The 20,799-nt window shown below is 44.6% G+C and overlaps 1 protein-coding gene across 1 annotated transcript in view; it reads right to left on the bottom strand.

Moving 5' to 3' along the window:
• LOC114628641 (multidrug and toxin extrusion protein 2) overlaps window positions 1-20,799 on the bottom strand; it is a 37,551-nt gene that overhangs the window by 15,714 nt on the left and 1,038 nt on the right. Inside the window, exons 3-8 of the mRNA XM_028776562.1 lie at window positions 18,064-18,132; window positions 16,952-17,100; window positions 16,323-16,365; window positions 9,790-9,834; window positions 8,547-8,644; window positions 6,187-6,284 (exon numbers count right to left, since the gene is read on the bottom strand). Of these exons, the coding sequence (XP_028632395.1) occupies window positions 6,187-6,284; window positions 8,547-8,644; window positions 9,790-9,834; window positions 16,323-16,365; window positions 16,952-17,100; window positions 18,064-18,132 (502 nt within the window). The remainder of the gene's footprint in view (window positions 1-6,186; window positions 6,285-8,546; window positions 8,645-9,789; window positions 9,835-16,322; window positions 16,366-16,951; window positions 17,101-18,063; window positions 18,133-20,799) is intronic.

Below are 20,799 nucleotides of genomic sequence, written 5' to 3'. Positions count from 1 at the left end.
AACAAATAAATAGATAAGAAAAGCTATTTTAAGGGAAGCACAAAGCCACCTGCCAACCCTGTAGAAGATGCTTAAAGGAATCCCACCCACAAACGAGGAGGAGAGCAAGCACAGAGGGTAACTTTATGATGCACAGATGAACAAAGAAGGACTGGGAAATAACCATGTCCCATTCAAAAAGGCACCAGCCCTTAAATGAGTACATGAATAAGGTGATCGTGGAAAAGGAGAAAAGACTAAAATAGCCAACTCCACAATGAAAACATTAGAGGAATCAGCAAAACCCTGCGAACAATAAATAATGCTGTGTGTGAATGGTCTCTATGCTTCCATTAAAAGATATAAAGTATCTGATTGGATTAAGAGCAACACTTAACTATTTGTTATCCACAAGAAGCATGCCACAGTGGTAAAGATGCAGGCTCAGGGAACGCAAAGAAATGGAAAATGATACACCAACCAGACAGAAGCTGAAGCAGAAGCAGACTTCAAGCAGAGACGGAAGGATTAAGAAGGCACCAAATGCTGCCGATGGGACTGTCCATTAAGAGCGTATGATAACCATATGAACTTAACGGGGCCCCAACTACATAGACAAATACCGTAAGGCACATCGAGGACATATTAGACCAGATTCAGTGGTTTTGCATGATTTCAGTACTTTTATCTCACAAATAGAAGCCCATCTAGACAAAACAAACAAACCACCAGTAGTGAAACTTCCACATTCAAACATACTATAAATCATGTGGATGAAACACACACCTGTGGAAGACATTCCATTAACAGCCATGGAATACATATTTAACATGAAACTATCTCTGAAACAGACCACAATTCATTCTTAAAAAAAAAAAATCTTACCAAATAAAACAAAATAACCTCTTTTTTACCATCAGATAATGGAAACAAACTAAAAGTCATTACTAAGAGAAACCAAAAAAGTATACAAAGACCTGGAGATTGAACAGTATGTCACTGAAGAAATCAGGAAAGAAACTCTAAAATCTCTAGAATCAAATGAGAATAAAAACACAGTCTATTAGATTCTTTGGGATATAGTGAGAGCAGCCTCTCACCTTTCTTTCTTAAAATGGTTTATGTGTGCGTGCGTGCGTGCGTGCGTGTGTGTTTGTGAGTGTATGAGAGAGTGTGTGAGTGTAAGAGAGTATGTGGATGAGTGTGTGTGATTGTGAATGTATGAGAAAGTATGTGTGTGTGTGTGAATGTGTATATGAGAGAGTGTGTTTGTGTGTAAGAGAATGTGTTTGAGTGTGTGAGAGAGTGTGAGAGAGAGAAACTGTGAGTATGTGTGAGTCAGAGAGTGTGTATGAGAGTGTGTGTGTCTGTGTGTGTGAGAGAGTATGTGTGAGTGTGTATTTGTGAATGTGTCTTTCCAGTGAAGAAGAAAGCCAGTGATTACCACGTTTTTCTTTCTCTACTTCCTGACTGCACATGCAATGTGACCAGCCACCTCACGCTGCTGCAGTCACTCCCCCGACCCCCAACCCCACCGTGACGGACCTGTCCCCTCACAAACCATTAGCTGAAACAAATCCCTCCCACATTAAGTTGCTTTTCTTATGTTCTGTTATGGAAACATTTTAAATCTAGACCGCATTAATTTAAGTCTATAAACCAGTGAAAATAATCCCAAATGAGTCTATTTTACAGTATACAAATTATACTTCAGTGAAGCTGTAAAAAAAAAAAAAGATCATTTTCTTCATTTTGACCTGGAAAAAACTCAGAAATGACTAAGCATTGTGAGCAGAGAGGGAATTAGCGAATGGTACCGGTGTGCGGGTGTGGAGGCTGGCAGAGCAACACTGAGAATTCTCTCAATGTTCACCTATCTCTGTCAGCTTTTAAAAGTGAAACGGAAGCAAACGGCAGGCTAGAAGAAAAGCAGAGACCTAAGTGTGTCCTTGTTTTAAGCACTTTTCACAGATTCATTTTGTTTTAAACCATGAATATGTAAATTACACTTGTTTTGGGTAATGAAAGGTGTGTGTGTGTGTGAGGAGGGGGCAGATCTTCACTAGTACTCTAAAACACAAGCCCTATCTCTCACCCCGAACAAAAACCTATTCAAAATGCATAAAAGGCCTTCATGTAAGGCCTGACACTCTGAAATCTCTGTAGAGAAAGACTTCAAGAGTAAGCTCAGACAAGGACTTTCTAAAAATAACTCCAGTAAGTCAAGAAAGAAGATCGAGATTGGCAATTGAGTTGTATGGAATTGAAAGACCCTGGCACAGCAGAGGAAATGACCACCAGAGTGGACAGACCACCTATGAAATAGGAGAAAAAAATCTCTGCAAGCTATTCTTCTGATAGTGGGCTGATATCCAGAATACATAAAATAAAAGGCTAAGAGCGATTAATCTAGTCAAATTTTTTTGTTTGTTTGTTTTTTGAGACAGGGTTTCTCTGTGTAGCCCTGGCTGTCCTGGAACTCACTCTGTAGAGCAGGCTGGCCTTGAACTCAGTAAATCTGCCTGCCTCTGCCTCCCAAGTGCTGGGATTAAAGGCATGCACCACCACTATCTAGCTAATCTAGTCAATTAGTGGGTTAATTGAATTGAGTTAGTGGGTAAATGAATTGAGTAGCTTCAAAGAAGAAAACGGCCAGCAAACGCACGAAAAATTGGGACAACCTCAGTCACCAGGGAAACACAAATCAAAAGTACACAGAGATTTTCCTTATGCCAATCAAAATAGCTATCATCAAGAAAACAAGCAACTACCAACTGCCAGCAAGAATTCAAGGGAAAGGAACTTTATATCCTGCTGGTGAAAAATGCAAGGCAGTATGGTAGGGCCTCAGACACCTAAACATAGGATGACGTGGTCTGGCTATTCCACTCCAGGCTATGCCTGAAATCATACGCAATAGAGACCTGCAAACTTATGATGTGACACTAGTTACAAACTCATGAGTCATAAGAGCCATGGCACGGGATCAGCATAAATGGGATCTCTCTGACGACAGACAAAACGATAAAGAAAGTGTAGTACAAGTACACCGTGGAGTTGTTCAGCCATAAAGACCAACAAAATTATGTTGTTTGCCCTAGAACTGGAGATTGCCATGTTAAGTACCTTTAAGTAAAAGAGAGACTAGCTAGGAGGAGGAGGGAATTCAGCAGGAGGGACACTACACATGGTACACATGTGGTACACATGGTACACACAGACTAGAGATACATATATATACACACATAGTACACATGGTATACATGGTACACACATATACACAGTTCACATGTGTACACATCCATGTTACACATGCATGGTATACACAGTATACATGGTACATGTGTACACACGTATACATGGTACACACATACATGTGGCCCACACATATACACAGTAGACAGGCAAACATGTATAAACAGTACACATGTACAGACAATACATGCTGTACACACCATACACAGGTACACAAGGTACACATACAAATATTTTAAAAGTTCATAATGAAACTCATTTTTTTAGTTTGTTTTTTTTTTTTTTTCGAGACAGGGTCTCTCTGTATAGCCTTGGCCATCCTGCTCTGTAGACCAGGCTGGCCTGGAACTCAGAGATCCATCTGCCTTTGTCTCCTGAATGCTAGGGATTAAACCACCACTGCCCAGCTGAAACTCATTGTTTGTGTAAATTATACACTAGTAAAATATGAGTGGAACAAGAAAGCAGGTAGAAGACCCGGGGCTCAGCCATGAGTACTGGGGAATAGGAAGATTTGAGAGAATAAATCCCACTTCTAAGCAAGGAGGCCAGTGATTGTACAAAGGAAGCTTTAGCTCAGGGGCAAAAGACCGATGACACCCAAACAGAAGGTTTTCATGGTCTCGGACCTGAGGTATCAGGACTGTCAAAACACCCGGTACTGACTGGTTTTGTGTCAACTTGACACAAGATAGAGTCATAGAGAGAGGAAGGGAGGCTCAGTTGAGAAAATGCCTCCATGAGATCCAGCTGTAAGGCATTTTCTCTATTAGTGATCACCGGGGAGGGCTCAGCCCATTGTGGGTGGGGCCACCCCTGGGCAGGCCGTCTTGGATTCTTTAAGAAGCAGGCAGAGCAAGCCTTGGAGAGCATCCCTCCATGGCCTCCACATCAGCTCCTGCCTCCAGGATCCTGCCCTATTTGAGTTCCTATCTGACTTCCTTTGGTGATGAACAGCAGTGTGAAAGTGTAAGCTGAATAAACACTTTCCTCTCCAACTTGCTTTTTGGTTGTGGTGTTTCATTGCAGCAATAGAAACCCTAACTAAGACAGTCCACAGTATCCAACATTATCTAACAATCATTGTCAAAATTTCAATAGCATTTGTCACAAAAATAGAAAAAAAAAAGTTCTTGAAACACAATCCTGCAGAACCACAACAATCTTGAAAAATACCAGTAATGGGAACATCCTGATTTCAAACCATATTTCAAAGCTATCAAAACTGAAACTGTATGGTACTACCACAGAAAACGGCAGACACATCAATCTTCACTAAAAGCTCTGAGGCCACAGAACCAGGGAAGGCCATCTCTTCAGTGGTAATGTTGATAACGCTGGATCTCTGCAGGCAAAAGTCAAGCTGAAGTAAGATCATTTTAGGTAAGATTTTAAGATTTAGAGTTAAAAAATTTAAAGATTATACCATATACAAACAGCAACTCAGATGGATTCAAGAATTATTATCTCAAAAAAGAAATCATAGGGGGAGAGGCCATGGTACCAGGATTGGTAATGACCTTTTGCCCATGAGATTAAAGAACAGGCAACATTACAAAAGGCGACCAAGAAGAAAAACATAAAACTAAAATAAAAGGGTAACCCACAGAATGGAAGGAAATATCTAATGTATCTGATAAGGAGTTTAAATCAAAATATATAACATATAACTCAATAGCAAAAGGGGGGAAAAAGGACTCAAATAGACATTTCTGAAAATAAACCATCTAAACACTCAGCTGTTTTGTAATGAGCCCTGCAGATGGCAATCAATCAATCAAGTGCTTGCTCCACAAGCTGGAGGACCCAAATTCAGATCCCCAGGACCCATGTAGGCATGATGGTGTTCACCAGCAATCCCAAAGTGGGGGAGATAGGGAGTCCCTGGGGAGACTGTATAGCCAACCTGGGGGGCTTTAGGTTAATGACAGATGATCTCAATAAGATGGAAAGCAATTGATGGAGACACTGGATGTCACCCTCTGGCCTCCACATACACATGTGAACACTTGTACCCACATTCACACATACACACATGTGCACACATGCACATACATGCACACACAACAATACAGGCATAATCACATCGGGTTATCACAAAGGTGTGTACCTGAAATCCCAGTTACTCGGAAAGCTGAGATGGGGGTTGAGGGAGTAAGGTAAGAGGCCAGGGAGGGAGAGAATCTACAAACTTGAAGCTACCCCGGGCAACTAGCAAAACCCTGTCTCAAAACTTAAAAAAACGCAAAAGTGGTGGGACGTAGCTCAACAAACTACCACAATAAAAAAAATCACAGCCACACCGCCACACCTTAAATATATACAAATTTTATCAACTTTGCCTCAGTAAAGTTGGAAAAAACAGAAACAAAACAACACTCTAGTTAATAAGCCTGTGGGTGCCCACTCAAAGGTTCTGGGCTACTTAGCCTCTGCGAGTGGTCCTAGTTGGTGAGAGAACAGTCTCCCCTGTTAAGTTGATATGACAGTAATCCAATCGTATACCATGATTTTTTTTCAAGAAACAGGATTTAATATTAAATATGTTTTAATTCATTAAATATTTAAAATTACTGTAACTTAAGACCCAGTATCTAGCATAGTGTCTCATGGACAAAGGGCTATTTTGGTAATCACACAAACACACAATCGCACACTGTCCCTAGTAACTCTTCTATTTTCAGTAATGAACACTTTCCATGTTTTGAGATTTCCTAAAAGATTAAGAAAAATCTGGAACATATATGGGGGAAAGAAATCCACAACGCAGAGCTGTGTCCGTGAACCTCCCCTGTGCAACGCCAGGCCCCAGCGTCACATACCTCCCCAGGTGTGGACGTGGACCATGAGCCTCCCCTGTGCAACACCAGGCCCCAGTGTCACATACCTCCCCAAGTGTGGACGTGGACCATGAGCCTCCCCTGTGCAACGCCAGGCCCCAGTGTCACATACCTCCCCAAGTGTGGATGTGGATTCTCTTCCACCACACGTAGAGGAAAAGCAGGGCAGACAGGAAGAACTGGGAGGTGGTGTTGGCCCAGGCCGACCCTCTGCAGGAGAAAAGGCCATGGCTAGTTTGAGTGTATCCTTCCAAACTCGAACCAACAGAGCACTCCCCCCTATGCCCCATGCTCCCACCCCCGCCCCCAGAAGCTTGTGTTTGGTGGTGAGCTTGGAGTGCCTGCACTGTCTTCCTTTTGTGTTTTGGCTGAATCCATACGTAATAGATTTGTCTGTCTTTATGGAGATGAATCTTTTGAACCCATCCCTGTATTTCCTCCTCCTTTTTCCATACTCCAAACTATCCTGGGCATTTCTTTTCAGGAAAAGTCCAACATTCTGTCTCTGTGGTGCTCTCCATAGGGGAACCTGGGCCCTCTGTGATGTCTAGTCAACCCACGGGTCCATGATATGCTCTCTCTGTGCTCTGACCATGCCCAGGTGATGGTTGCCCTTGTTTGTCAACTTGGCTGAACTAAGAAATTTCTAGAAATGATTAAAAACAAAACAACAAACAAACAAACAAACAAAACACCTGTGTGGTTCTACAGTGCATGTATAGAAGTGGACATAGGAGGCCCTGACTGAGGGGAGACCATACCATCCGGCAAGCAAGTAGTCCAGATACAAAGACGTTAAAAGAAGGAATCATGCCTGAGTCTGCAAGCATCCTGTCCTTTCGAGGTAAAGGTGTTTATTGATGCTATTAGCATTCACTGTCATCAGACTACAGCTGTGTTCTTGTTTGGCTTTTTGCCAGTGTGACACAAACCTAGACACATCTGAGAAGGGGAACTCTTAAGAGAGAGAATCCCTCCAAGACTGTCCTGTGAGGTGTTGCCTTGGTTTCCTTGACTAATGACTGATAAGAGGGCCCAACTCACTGTGGGCGGGGCTATCCCTGGGTAGGTGGTCCTGGGTGGTATAAGAAGTACAAGAAAGCAAGCTGAGCAAGTTAGTGGTAGTGTTCTTCACGACTCTGCATCAGCTCCTGTCCTGACTTCTGTGATATGATGTGGAAGTGTAAGCAGAATAAACCCTTTCATCCTCAAGTTGCTTTGGTCATGGTGTCTTATCACCAATACAACCCTGACTAAAACAAGCTTCCTCAGTCTTTCAAATTGGACATACCCCCAGTACCCCACAGAGAGCTCCCAGGCCTTCAGTGTCAATTTGGAATGGCTGAGGCACCTCCAGTGGGTGGATGGCCATTGTTAGACTGCCCAGCTCTTATTACATAAGTCCACCCAAGAATTCCCCTTTTGTAATGTGTATGTGTTTGAGTATGTATGTATGAATGTATGTATACAAACACATACTCTTTTTCCAGGAAACTCTGGCTGATACAGCCTCCATCCTTCTGGTGTGAAGAAGACAGTATGGGAACCAGGCCTTGTGCATGTCAGGCAAGCTCTCTATCACTGAGCTTCACCCCTACCCATGTTCCTCCTTAATTATGGCTGACATGGTTTCATTGATACTCAGACCCCACACTAACATATGCATGGAAACCAAACAAATAACAGCTAAGTCACCCAACAGTTGGGATAACTCATACTCTATTTTGTTTTTAGTCTCCTTAATTTCTAACATATTAACTTATTTTAATTATATATTTTTTATTTCCACCTTCCCTTTTCTTCTACCAACCTACCCCCCAACATACACACACACACACACTGATCTCTTTCAAATTCATGGCCTCTTTTTCTGTAATTGCTGTTATATATTTATGAGTACATTGTCAAGACTCACTGACTAATGAACACAGTGCCCTGAACACAGAAACCGGTGGGCTCAGTCTTCATTTGCTAGTGTGCCTCTCTAGCCATATATGCAGAGGCTAGCTCTGGGCTAAGTGAGGGAAGGCCATCAGGCCATCACTGGGGTACCCCTAACGTCTTTCTTTCATTACGAGGTCTTCTCATCAAGGCTCAAGAAGGTACTGGGCTCAGTCACTTAAAACTCAGAGGCCCTGAGAGAGGCCTTTCAGGCTGCTGCCCACTCCTGTCGGTCACCCATCTCAGCCACTAGGTGGCAGCAGCTTGCTTGTCAGAACTAACAGGGATCCAACCACTTTGCTTCTTCCAACACAGCACGTCTCTCTACTTAATCTCTGCGTCCCCTCTCCCACAATGGGAGCTAGCTAGCTGCTCCCCTGTGGGCCCTCGGGCCAGCTCTTACCTGCCATGCAGAGCACCTGAGCACAGACTGCTAGGTGCCTGCTTACCTGTCCACGCTCCCTGCTTCACTCGCGCATCCCCAGCCCTAGGGCGCACAGCAGTCTTTGTTGTGAATGGGTTTCCACTTACACCACTCCGAGGTCCAAGACATACAGCAAGAAGGCATTCATGCCCACGTTGACAATGTTTGCTGCGATCCCAACAATAACTTGGGGCATAATGATGCCCTAAAATTCCCAAACAAATAGGAAAACATTACCATTTTCAAAAGGTAGTTGGCTAGGTTGCCAAGTGAAACTTACAGCTACATAGGTGGCAGTGGTAAAGTCGTATGAGGTCGGCAGAAAAGCTAGGAATGGCGACAGTCAAATGAGTCCCCTCCTTTGATACAGCTTCTTACGGAGCCACCCAGAAGCCTGTGGTGGCCATTTCCAAAGCTGTGATCACAGCAGCCGGGAAGAGAGGGAGTGCTCTTAGGAAGAACACACAGGCTTTGGGGGTGTTGGGGTCCAGACCCCACTGCTTCTCAAGGCTGTGCTGAGAATATTCTTGCATGCACAGCACCCAGATATGCTTGCTTCGAAGCAAGTGTGTAGAAAAATGTCCAGCCCTTTGCCTAACAGTGTATGATGTTCCTTCTGTTGTTCTTTTTGAGATACGGTCTCACTATGTAGCCCTGGCTACTCTTTATGTAGACCAGGCTGCCCTTGAACTCACAGAGCACATAGTGTTGTAATTAAAGGCATGTAATCATTGTGCCTGGCAACACTCATTCCTATTATTTATGCTATCTACACTTCCCTAGTCCTCAGATTCAACTTCTCACCAGTCCTGATGTTAAGTGTCTCCAGCAATCAAACAGAGTTGTCTACTGTTAAGGCAGAGCTATTTTCACTCTGGCTTAGGCTTTCTATTCAAAGGCTAGCAAGCTTAGGTGGCCTGGGACAAGACACGGAAAGGGGCTCAATCCACTCATTTCTGGCCCCCTCCTTCAATTCCCCTTCTGCCAGCACACACAGTGTCCCTGCCCACACTTACAAGTGTAGCTGCAGTAACTCTAGACCCTCCCAGTCAGTATCAATAACGGAGTTAGGCCCCCAGGCCCAAAGCAAAGCTACCAGCCAGCCACAAGAGTAGGGAAGGGTTTGATGTGAAGGCTGCAGAGAGACATAAGGAAGACTGGGCTGAGTCAGATGACTCCGTAGCACGGCCATCTCTTACACGCAACCACAGGGCCGTATGTTTCCAAAGTGTGTGAGAGTCACAGAAATGAATTGCAGGGGAACGAGGTACAGATTATTACAGAAAATTCTTTTGAGACACTTGTTCTACATTTCCCACAGTAGTGTGCCATGAAAATACAAGAGAATACCTGGCTCTGTAAATACCGCGTCTGCAGCTGGAAAAGGAACGCCGCCTAGAAGATTAAGCAGAAAACACAAGAGCTCAATTGGCTTCTGCTTTTGTTGTTGTTTGTGCATTTCTGTGGGTCAAACCCAGGGCTTTGCTCGCACTCAGCAAATGCCTGCTGCAGAGCTACGCTGCAGCTCAGTTTCTATCGAATGCTCATTTTAAACATTAGTGGGTTTCGTTATAACGTTTCCATACATGTCAAGTTCTAGAATTTTTATTAAGTTTTTGGCCTATATGCTGGCCAAAAAGAAAAAGAGCTTCATTTGGAGATATAGATAGATAGATAGATAGATAGATAGATAGATAGATAGATAGATAGATAGATAGATAGATATGGGTTGTTTATATATACACATATATGTACGTATGTAAAATTGCACTTTGTCCTTATTCTCCCATCACTGTCCCCTGAGCTCTACTGCCTTTCCTGTTGGTCCCCTTCCTTCCATTGCTTCTCCTTCTGTTTTGATGATATGTACTGCACCGCCCAGTCTTACTGTCCTCCCTCTGTATAGACACTTTCCTCCCCTCCCATAGTTCCCTTTCTACTTTTGTGTTATACACACACACAAATACTTTATGCAAATATATAAACATATACATGTATATATATACATATATATACAAACATGCATACACACAGAGAGATATTTAAACCTACATTCTGCATAATAGAGAAAAGATACAATATTTGTTTCTCTGAGTCTGGCTTACTTTACTTAATACAGTGGTTTCCAGTTCTATTCATTTTCTTTTCTTTTTTATATTTATATTTATTTTTACTTCTGTGTGCATATGTGCATGCATGTGTCCATAGCACACACGTGTGGAGGTCAGAAAACAAGGCAGGAATTAATTCTCTTCCACCATGCGTGTCCCTGAGGATTAAACTCAGATTGTGTTTACCAGCAAGCATCCCATTTTTCTTAACAGCGAAATGAAATTGCATACCATTTTATCTGGCCATCTGTTGATGGACATCCAGCCTCATTCCACGCCTTGGCAGATCTACAGGCATGTCCATGGCATGCAGGTGTCCTTCAGTCATATAGCCACAAGTGGACGGTGGGATCATGGAGTAAATACATACTTAGTTTTTTGAGGAACCTCTATGTTGATCTCCATGGTAACCAGAGCAGTTTACACTCCCACCTCCTGGCCAGCACTTGACCTCACTCGTTTTCTTGATAAGATCTAGTCTCCCTGAGCTCACATGGACTGTCAAGGCACTTTTAATATGTGCTTTCTTCTCTGTTAGCTAAAGACAATCGAATACTTTTTTCAAATATTTATTGGAGACTTTTATTTTCTCTTTTATCGAATCCATTACCATTTAAACGTTAGTGTTCCTTGTATATTCTAAGTATTTATCCCATGTGGGATGTATAACTGGCCAGGACTGGTTCCTCTACTGATGACTATTTTCTTTGCCATGAGGAAACTTTTTAATTCCATGTCATCCCATTTGCTAAATTTTAGGATTATTTCCTGTGTTGTTGTCTGCCTTCTCAGAGGGAGCCCTGACCTGTGCCTGGCTCTCGTGTTTTCCTTGGGTGCTCTCAGTTTCCCATTATACTTAAGGTCTGTGATCCTCCCTCCATTGAGAGGTGGAGATCTACTTTGATTCTTCTGCGTGTGGAGAGTCGCCTTTCTCAGACCACTCCCCTCTCTCCAGTGTGTGCTCGGACACCCTTGTCAAGGACTGGGAGGCTTTGTGAGAAGCTACTGCCGAGTCCTCTCTGTTATCTTTGTCTGTTCTGTACTGTTCTTCTTTTCTTTCCTTTTCTTTTTTCTTTTCAGGATGCTTCCTTTTTGATTATGTGACATCAAAATCCAGAAAACAGCATTCATCCTAAAGAAATGCCAGGATGAGCAGTTGAAAAATTTACTTCCCGAAGAGCAGAAAAGAGCAGGTTCTAAGTGGCAGATCCCCAGCTGCAAACATCAGAGGGGTGTGAAGTATTTTGCGGATGCAACCAAAAGTAACCGTGTCCTGGACAGGGTGGCCCTCTGTCTGTGACACTGTATTCAGAAATTGAAGATTAGAAAATTTTGAGTCTGCCAAGGCTATATAGCAAGACAGTTTGTAAAAAGAAAAGAGAGGCATCATGAGATAAGCAATCAGGAACAGCACTGTGATAAGCACGAGGTGTTGGAAGACAGAAATCCTGAACCTTGAGCTGCTTCAAGACAGAAGCAATGGCCTGCAGCCCAGTCTTCCCAATAAGCCTCCCAGCTGCAGGTGTACAGGAGCCAGGCCAGTCCCCGGGAGACAGGAAGCTCAGTCCCAGAGCCCCAGTGCAAGGGCCTGAGTATAAGGGTGACCCTCAGGGATACTGTGGATGTTGATCTATGCACCAGGCTCCCCAACACCCAAGTAGCCCTGACCCAGCGTCTGGGTAGGGGCAGCCAGCTGGGGCTCCTCACTGGCCGCCTGCTCTGTACCCCAGTGAGATATAGGTATAGGTTCAGCTCAATGTGATCACATCTCTGACCAGCTGCTGCCTCACACTGGGACCCCACTGTCCAAGGAGCTACTTGGAATCTAGCCAGCTTTGTCCTTCGGGGAAGGACTCAAGACCTGGATCCCAGGGCACCAGTCCGGAGCATAGCCAAGCCCTTCTCCTCTCCCCTCCCTCACCACTACCCCACCCTCCACTCTACCCCCCCACCCCCCGCAGCCCCAGGGGCAGGAAAAAACAGCCTCATCCTCATGTTGCAGTTTGTTTGCTTGCTCTCCTGTGTGTTGGATTTTATATTCTTTTGTTTCAGTGGCTTTAAACAGATTTGGCCTTCCCCTCCATTTTCTTTCTCTGGTTTTCTCCTTAAATTTTCTTTCATTCCCCCTGCCCTCATCCCCCATAAACATCTTTTTTTTTTTTCTTTTTTTTTTTTGGCTTGTCAATGACTTTATATTTAAGCCTTTGCTTGATCATTGTTGTTAGCAATAATTGCCTATGTAAAAAAACAGACGTTGCAATAAAAGAAAACGCACTCAGGGTCTTAGAAGAACTATAATACACAGATCCCAAATCAGCAGAAGAAAAGACACAGTAAAAGTCAGCTCTGAGATGACTAAGGTGGAGACTAAAGAGCACAGAGAATCCATGAGATGGAGTTGGTTATTTAAGAAAACAGGCAAGATTGATGGACTTTAAGGCTAAACCAACCAAAAGAGAGAAAGAAGGCCCAAAGCAATAAAATTAGAGGCAAATGCAATCATTAGGTCATGCCTTAAAAATGACATTCCGATAAACCGGAAGGACATTCCGATAAACCGGAAGGCCTAGAAGAGATGAGTAGCTTTCTTGACACACTTGAACTACCAAAGCAGAACAGAGAGGTGCAGACATCTGGTCATCAGCAGTGAGCCTGAGACAGCTCCCCCAGGAAAACAGAAAGGCGAGGACCAACGGGGTTCGATGCTGAGTCTATCAGACCTTAAGAAGAGCCAACAGAAGTACCGCAAATGTCCCATAAAATAGAAATGGAAGGGACACTCACAAAGCCACCCTACAAAGTCAAGTAAGGGCACAGCAACAAACTATTAGCCTCTTTTCTTGATGTACACAAATGCAAACAAACAATAGGTGCAAACCTATCACATTACAAACAGCATTTTCTCTACAAGACAAAGATATCTACTCTCACCATTTTGAGTCAGTGTAGCCCTTGAACTCTTAGCCAGAGCAACAAGGCAAGCAAATGGAAAAAGGAAAACAAAAAGTCAAATTATCCCTATTTGCAGACAATACTAACCTATACTTAAAGGGTTTCAAAGCTCCACTAGAAAACTCTTAGATTTGTTAAATAATTTCTACAAAATAGCATGACACAAGATCAATAACCTTCTTCCATGACACCAGTGTACTCACCAACAAAGAAATCAAGACCATTCCACTTACAATACCAATGAATAATAAATACGTGCCAATAGGCATGAAGGAGGTGAAAGGCCTCCAGAACTAAAGCTCTCAAGAAAGAACAGGAAGGAGACACTAGAAAATGGAGAGGTCTCCCATGTTCATGCATTGACAGAATCAATATTGGTAAAATGACTTTATTATGATTATCTAAATATTCAATGTATTTCCCATCAAAATCCCAATAACATTTTCCACGGAAATAGGATAACACCTCTAAAACACTGACTGTCCAAAGCAATCCTGAGCAAAAAGAGCAGTGTTGGAGGAATCACAGTATCTGACTACATATTACACTACAGAGCCATAGTGACAAAGATGGCAGATACTGACCACAAACAGATCAATAGAGGGGAGGACCTAAAAGTCAGCCCACACAGATGCTGACTTGTAACAAATAAACCAGAAACATGTTAGAGGAAATGCACCTTCGAATGAGTGGTCCTAGCAAAACTGGACCATAGAACTGTGGCAGAAATTTCCCTGACCAATCTATTTGTAGCAGGAGGCCTGTGAATGGACAGGAAAAAGAGAGGAGGCAGAGCTAAAGGTGGCAGAGAGACAGAGAGACAAACAAGCAGAGAGACGCAGGGAGAGCGAGGGAGGCGAAATGGCTGCATACGTGTACCTGCATGGCATCAAGCAAATTGGTAGATATGAATTCCAAAGGTTAGGAATATTGGGATAACCTTCTAAATTGTGTACACATCTTGTGATTTGAGTATTTGCTGATATATAAATCCATTGGTTAACTTTAAGCATTATTTCTACCAGGTACTGGGTATTGTAACATCTACCTCGAGGATGGCGGTTATTGTCTGGGATTAAGCCAAGCACCGTGGGCATATCGGAGTTGGCCCAGGGGCCATGCCTAGAGCTATGGAGGCTTCGGAGCTGGCCAAGCCGGTGCCAGACTCTAGTGCAGGAACATGGTGGCAGAGCTGGGAGCCAGTGGCCATCCTTTTTGAATATTTCCCATTACACAGAACTATAAAAGACTGAGAGTCCTCCCCCCCTTCTCTCTGTATGAAAATCAACTCAAAATGGGCCAAAACACCGAAAATCTACAACTACTAGAGGAAAACACTTGGAAAATACCTCACAGTAAAGGCATAGGCAAGAACTTTCTAGAATAGGACCCCAAAGCCCAAGAAAAAGAAAGAATAAGATAAAGAAGTGGTCCACCAAAGGGAAGAAAGCATTTGCTGGCTCCTACCTACCAGAGGATTAATATCCAGAGCATATAGAGAAACAAGAATGAACAAACCAATTTACAAACTGGGCAAAAGAACCAAATAGACTAGCTTCAAGAAAAGGAGGCCCACAAACTTAAATGCCCAACACCCTTAGCCATCAAGAGAATGCAAATCAAATTCCATCTCAACCAAGTCAGGATGGCTTTTATCAGAAAAACAAGTGCTGGAGAGAATGTAGGGGAAAGAACTTTCACACAAGATCCATGGGAATGTCAATCAGTACAACCAGTCTGGAAACCAGCTTGGACATTCGTCAAAGATTTCAAGACAGAGCTACTGCACTGTTTTCTCTGCGCCACTCACGTGTATGCACACAAGCATTGTTGTATTGCTGCAGCACTGTTCTATTACTGCAGCACTGTTCACAACTAGCCATGGTCCCAGTTGTTTTCCTATTGCTGCGATAAGTTACTGTGATGATGGCAATGTAAGGTCTGACGAGATGTCCCAGTGGGTAACGATGTTTGCAACTGAGCTTGACAACCTAAGTTCCATCTCCAGGACCCATACGGTGGGAGGAGAAAACTGATTTTCACATGTTGTCTTCTGACCTCCATGTGTCATGCATGGTATGATAGTACATGCACATACGCAAAATAAAATATAATTTAGGCGATGTAAAGGGTAAATGGTTCATTTTGGCTCACAGTTTAGGGGCACAGATCATGGCAGCAGCAGCCTGAGGTCTTGTTGTATTCACAGTCTAGAAGCAGAGAGAGATGAGAACTTGTGTTCAGCTGGCTTTCTCCCATCTGTGCAGTCTTAGAACGAAGCCCAAGGAATGGTGCCACCCATAGTGGGTAGGCTTTCAAATCAACCTAATAAAGATAATTCTCCAAAGGCGTTCTTGAGGCTGGGCTCCAGAGCAATTCTAGACCTCACCAAGTTGACATTTGAGAGTAATCATCACACATTATGGAATCAGCTTTGGTAGCCAAATGGATAAAGAAAATGCAGCTTGCATAAAACAATGGAATACTATTCGATCATTAAGATTAAAATCATGTCATCTTTAGGGAAGTAAACAAACTTGTGCTCCTCGTTTCAGTGAAAAGCCAGACTCAGAAGGACAACTATTACATATTTTTCTCTCATATGTAGACTTGAGAGGGAGGGTTAGAACAGAGGAAGTTGAGAAGGGTCATGGGAACTGGGGGAAGGGGAAGAAGGAAAGAGGAAGTTGGGTATGATCTAAGGGCATTATACACATATGAAAATGTCTCAGTGGAAATCATTACTTATGATTATCATAATTATTTCTATGACCATACACTAATAATGAAACACAATGAAATGTAAGCTGTGAGACTTACAGGAAGAGCGGGGATGCAAATCATCACATAAACCTGGGCTAGCCTGGAACAACAAGACAGCTTTCAGCCGACAGTGAAGTGGTTTCTGGTCACCACTTCTGATCCAGCCCAGGGTATCTTCTAAAAATTAAAAATGAACCCCTATGTGGGAGATACTGAGTCAAACCGGTTTCCTGCACTCTGTCTGCATCAGGGTTACTTAAGGGCTGCTAAGTGGTTACTTAAGTAGCGGGAATGGGCAGCAGAGACTTTATCCCGTGTGGAAGGAGGGATCACGCCCCCGACAGGAAAACATGCTACAAGCTGAGCACAGTGCAATGCAGAAACCTTTGGGGATGAGGGGAAGCATCAAGTCCAGGAGCAGAGATCCCACTAGAGTGTTAAGTTTAACCCTTCCTGCCCTAAACGCAGCAGTGAAGACAACTGTGCATTGGACTCCCCGTCCAGAGAACAGTGTGGAAGGATGATGGACCAAGGTAGCCCGGTGCATTGTTGTGTACTGCCTTGGCCCTGTGCCTGTCACTCTGTGGCCACAGTCATAGCGTCTGGTCCCAAGCACTCACATCCAGCTGGTCAGCTGAGAGTGCCAGCCACTTATGGCTCACTGGGGACTCTGAGCCGGTGCTCACCTGGCGACTTCCGGGTCCTGCCTTAGGAACAGCAGCAGGCGCTCGGTGTTGAGGAAGATGGCCCAGCAAGGGAAGCAGCAGAGCAGCAGGATGAGGATGCCCCTTTGGAGTATGACCCCCACGCGCTTCAAGTTCTTGCCTCCAAAAGACTTGGAAAAAAACAATGTTTCTGTGAACGTGGCAGCCAAGGCTTCACATTTCCAGCAGGCCCTGCTGCCCTGCCCAAGGGGTGAGTCCAGGCTCAAGGTGGGGGAATATGGCTGCCAGACGCCTGCCAGCCAGCTGACACCGCGGCATCCTATGTGTTCTAAGACAATTGTGCCCTGCTCTTGCGAACTGAGGCTGTTCATTTGGAGCATAGAGGAGCAGAGTGGAGCTTTGGGAAGGGAATATGCACAGACAAGGACTTGATGAAGAGAGACACCCACTGCTGAGGTCGCCTAACAGTTAAGGATAATTTTGTCTTCACCTGGCTGTTTTCTTGCAGAAGACCCAAGGAGACCTAGCAAAGGCTAAGCCCAGTGGGCTAGGCAGCAATGGAAAGGGTGTTGATGGGAACTGAGTCCAGTCCAGGACCAGGAGTGCAAAGCCACTTACAGGGGAGCTCAGAAGGAGGGACGAGGAAAACTCAGGCCCTGTGTAGGCCAGGTCAGGAGACCAGAGCTGTCCACAAAACACAACAGGAGCCATTGATCTGTCTGTGCTTCTGTACCTGGCTGTGTCGTGAACAGGACCAGGTCAAACCCAAACAATGAAAGTGGAGGCCCTTGAGCTAAATGACATGTAAACAGAAACTCTAAGGAGGCAGAAAGATCCCAAACAGAATAATAAGTTGCTTTAAACTGTTGGGGGGGGGACACCCGAAGGAATGTGGCGCCACCTAGGGTGTGTTTGCTACTTTCCCTACTGCATGGCTCACTGCGGTGCTGCCATTGGCATGCAGCCTTCTCGTCCATGAAGCCTGATGGGAGTCACAGCTAAGTCAGCTGAGTCTTGTCCCGTGACTGAGTAACAACGGTGCTGTCCACTCTTAAAGGGCTGCCCCCACCAAACCGCAGGGTGCAGTTCCCTAGGCAACTGCCAAGGACCCGTGTGGGCAATGGGGTTCTCACCTGAGACATCAGTGTGTCACAAGCTGAGGCTAAGCCAGTCCCTACTGAAATTCCAGTGACATTCACAACCTGCAAGGAAAACAGGAGAAAACAAAACGGGCCAAGTACAGTAGACACCATTGCTCAGAGCCAAGGGGCCTCCGCAGCTCCTGTTTTTCTGGTTTTTTGTTTGTTTGGCTGGTTGCTTTTTGTTTTTGTTGTTGTTTGAGCTAAGGTCTTACTCTGTAGCCCTGGTTGTCCCAGAACTCTCTATGTAGATCAAGCTGGCCCTGAACTCACAGAGTTTGGCCTGCCTCTGCCACCTGAGTACTAGGATTAAAGACTTGTGCATGATGCCCAGCTCAGCACCTCAATTTCAAAGAGCTTGTCTGCCCAGAGGAATGCCCAGTCTCCATGGTTCAGATGGCCACGTGGATCCTTTGGGATTATCAAACCAAATGCCTTTTCTAATCTAGGGCAGCAGCCACCTTAGGTAAACCAGGGAAAGCCTAAAGTCCACTGTTCCACATTTGGTAAGAGACTCTGCCTCAAAAGAGTAAGGTGGAGAGGGAGAGAGCAGGACACTCCCTTCCTCCTCTGGACTAAGAATGAAAACACGTGCTCGCACACAAACAACATCCAATGTTTATTGAACATATACTGTGTGCCAGGTTCCTCATGTGTAGATGTTATGACTGGACACTGTCCAAAGTCACATGTACATAGGGTTATAGTTTCACATTTTAGGGGAAGTCTGAGTGACAGAAACTTATTATATTTGCATTACCTAGGTTACTTGGTGTGATCCCAAACTGGAAGGTCTTAAAGCAAACCCCAGGTTTTGGTAGTCTAGTAAGGAGCTGGCTTGTGCTATCCTCTCAAGTAGATTTTGTTACTCCCCAACTACCCAGGGATTAGCCCACAGGTCAGGGGGTGGGGCAAGTGTGCTAAGAGGGAAAGTCCAGTGTCCTTCTTCACCCTGGGTGTCACACATAGCTGCTGATATCAACTCCAGGTAAATTACCTGCTCTCTGACCCAGTGTTTGGCTAATGAAATGTGGCCTCCAAAGGTTATTGTGCTGAAAGCCTGGTCCTCAGTGTGGTGTAGCTGAGACGTAGTGGGGCCTTCAAGAAGTGACATTTAGTGAAGGGTGATTAAGTCACAGGGATGCTGGCCAAAGATGGGGCTAATATAGTTCTCACGGGGCTCAGTAGGTAGAGAGCTTGTCTAGAACGCACCAAGCCAGCACTGCATATACTGGGCATGGTGACACATGCCTGTAGCCCCAGCCCTGGAAAAGTGAAGGCAGGAAGAGCTGCTCAGGGCTACCCTACTACATGGTAAGTTTGAGGTCAGGCTGGGCTCTGTGAGATCTCAGGACCTAATTTGTTCCTATGAGAGCAAACTGTACGGAAAAGACGCCAGGTGTCCAACCCCCCCTTGCCTTCAGCCTCATTGTGTGACTGCTTGCTCCTACCAGAAGACACGGTGCCATCTGCGTGTGATGATGGAGCTCCGAGGCCCCCACTGGATCTCAGCAGAAGCTAGTGCTGTGCTCTCAGCTGGTGCTGGGCTCTTAAATGTCCTCAAGTGTGAGCTAAAGAAACCTTTTCCCTATAAACTGCTGGGCCTCAGCAATGCTTTGAGGTGCTAACAATGGACCTGGGAACCTACATCCTTAAGATGTCAATAGCAGGCCGTGTGTGGAGTGCCTTAAACTTACCCCACCAGATATGAAACCCAGAGGGTACATGGCACAGGAGGGCCCAGATGTGAGGCACATACCACGATTAAACCAATCTAGGAAAAGGAAAGAGGCAGTACCTCACTTTATAAAAAGTGGTGACGTATGCTTTTAATCCCAGTACTCAGCGGGAGGCAGAAACAGGTAGATCTCTGGATTCAAAGCCAGCCTGGTCTCCACAGAGAGTTCCAGGACAGCCAGAGCTACACAGAAAAAAACACGTCTCAAACAACAAACAAAAATGTTTTAATTTTTCAAAACAGGGTTTCTCTATGTTGCTTTGCCTGTCCTGGAACTTGCTCTGTAAACCAGGTTGGTCTTGAACTCAGAGTCCTGCCTCCCTGCCTCCCTTTAAGTGTTGGGACTAAAGGTGTGTACTGCTACTGCCCCACTTTATTTGACATATGACAGTGTCTGTTCTGCTGTTTGTAGTTGTTGCTGTTGTCATTGTAACTAACTGCCTTCAGTTGACTTAGAGTATTCAGCATCCTCTATAGCTCAGGTTTGTTCAAGCTTCTACCGGACTGAGCTCAGTCGGAGCTCTCTCTTACCAGGAACAACATTACAACAAAAGATGAGACAGAAATGACTAGGCCCGTAATTCCAACTGAGGCAGTAATATTGAAACTTCAAGGCCAGCCTGGACCCCTGAGCAAAAACCCTGTTTCAAAAACAAAATTTATAAAATGTAACATATCTAACCATGTCACTGAGTCCGCTGCCTTCCCAGCAATTAGTTACAAGTTAACATTCATTAAAAGCAACATATCTCCTTGACCCATTTGTGAAGGGCTGACAGTGGCTCTGCTGTCCAGGGCCTTATCTGCAGAGAGCCCTGCCTGTGGAACACAGTGGTGCTCCCACGAACCACCGCCGAACCTCCCATCTCATCGTGGGTCGCATTCATACCTGTTGTTTTTACATCGACACTCTAGAGACACAGCAGGAAAAGGAAAGGAAATTGCCAAACAACGAGAGAGAGAGAGAGAGAGAGAGAGAGAGAGAGAGAGAG

Source organism: Grammomys surdaster, unplaced genomic scaffold, assembly GCF_004785775.1.
Source record: "Grammomys surdaster isolate TR1022 unplaced genomic scaffold, NIH_TR_1.0 270, whole genome shotgun sequence".
Lineage (NCBI taxonomy): Eukaryota > Metazoa > Chordata > Mammalia > Rodentia > Muridae > Grammomys > Grammomys surdaster.
This window is presented reverse-complemented; position numbering and strand designations above follow the sequence as displayed.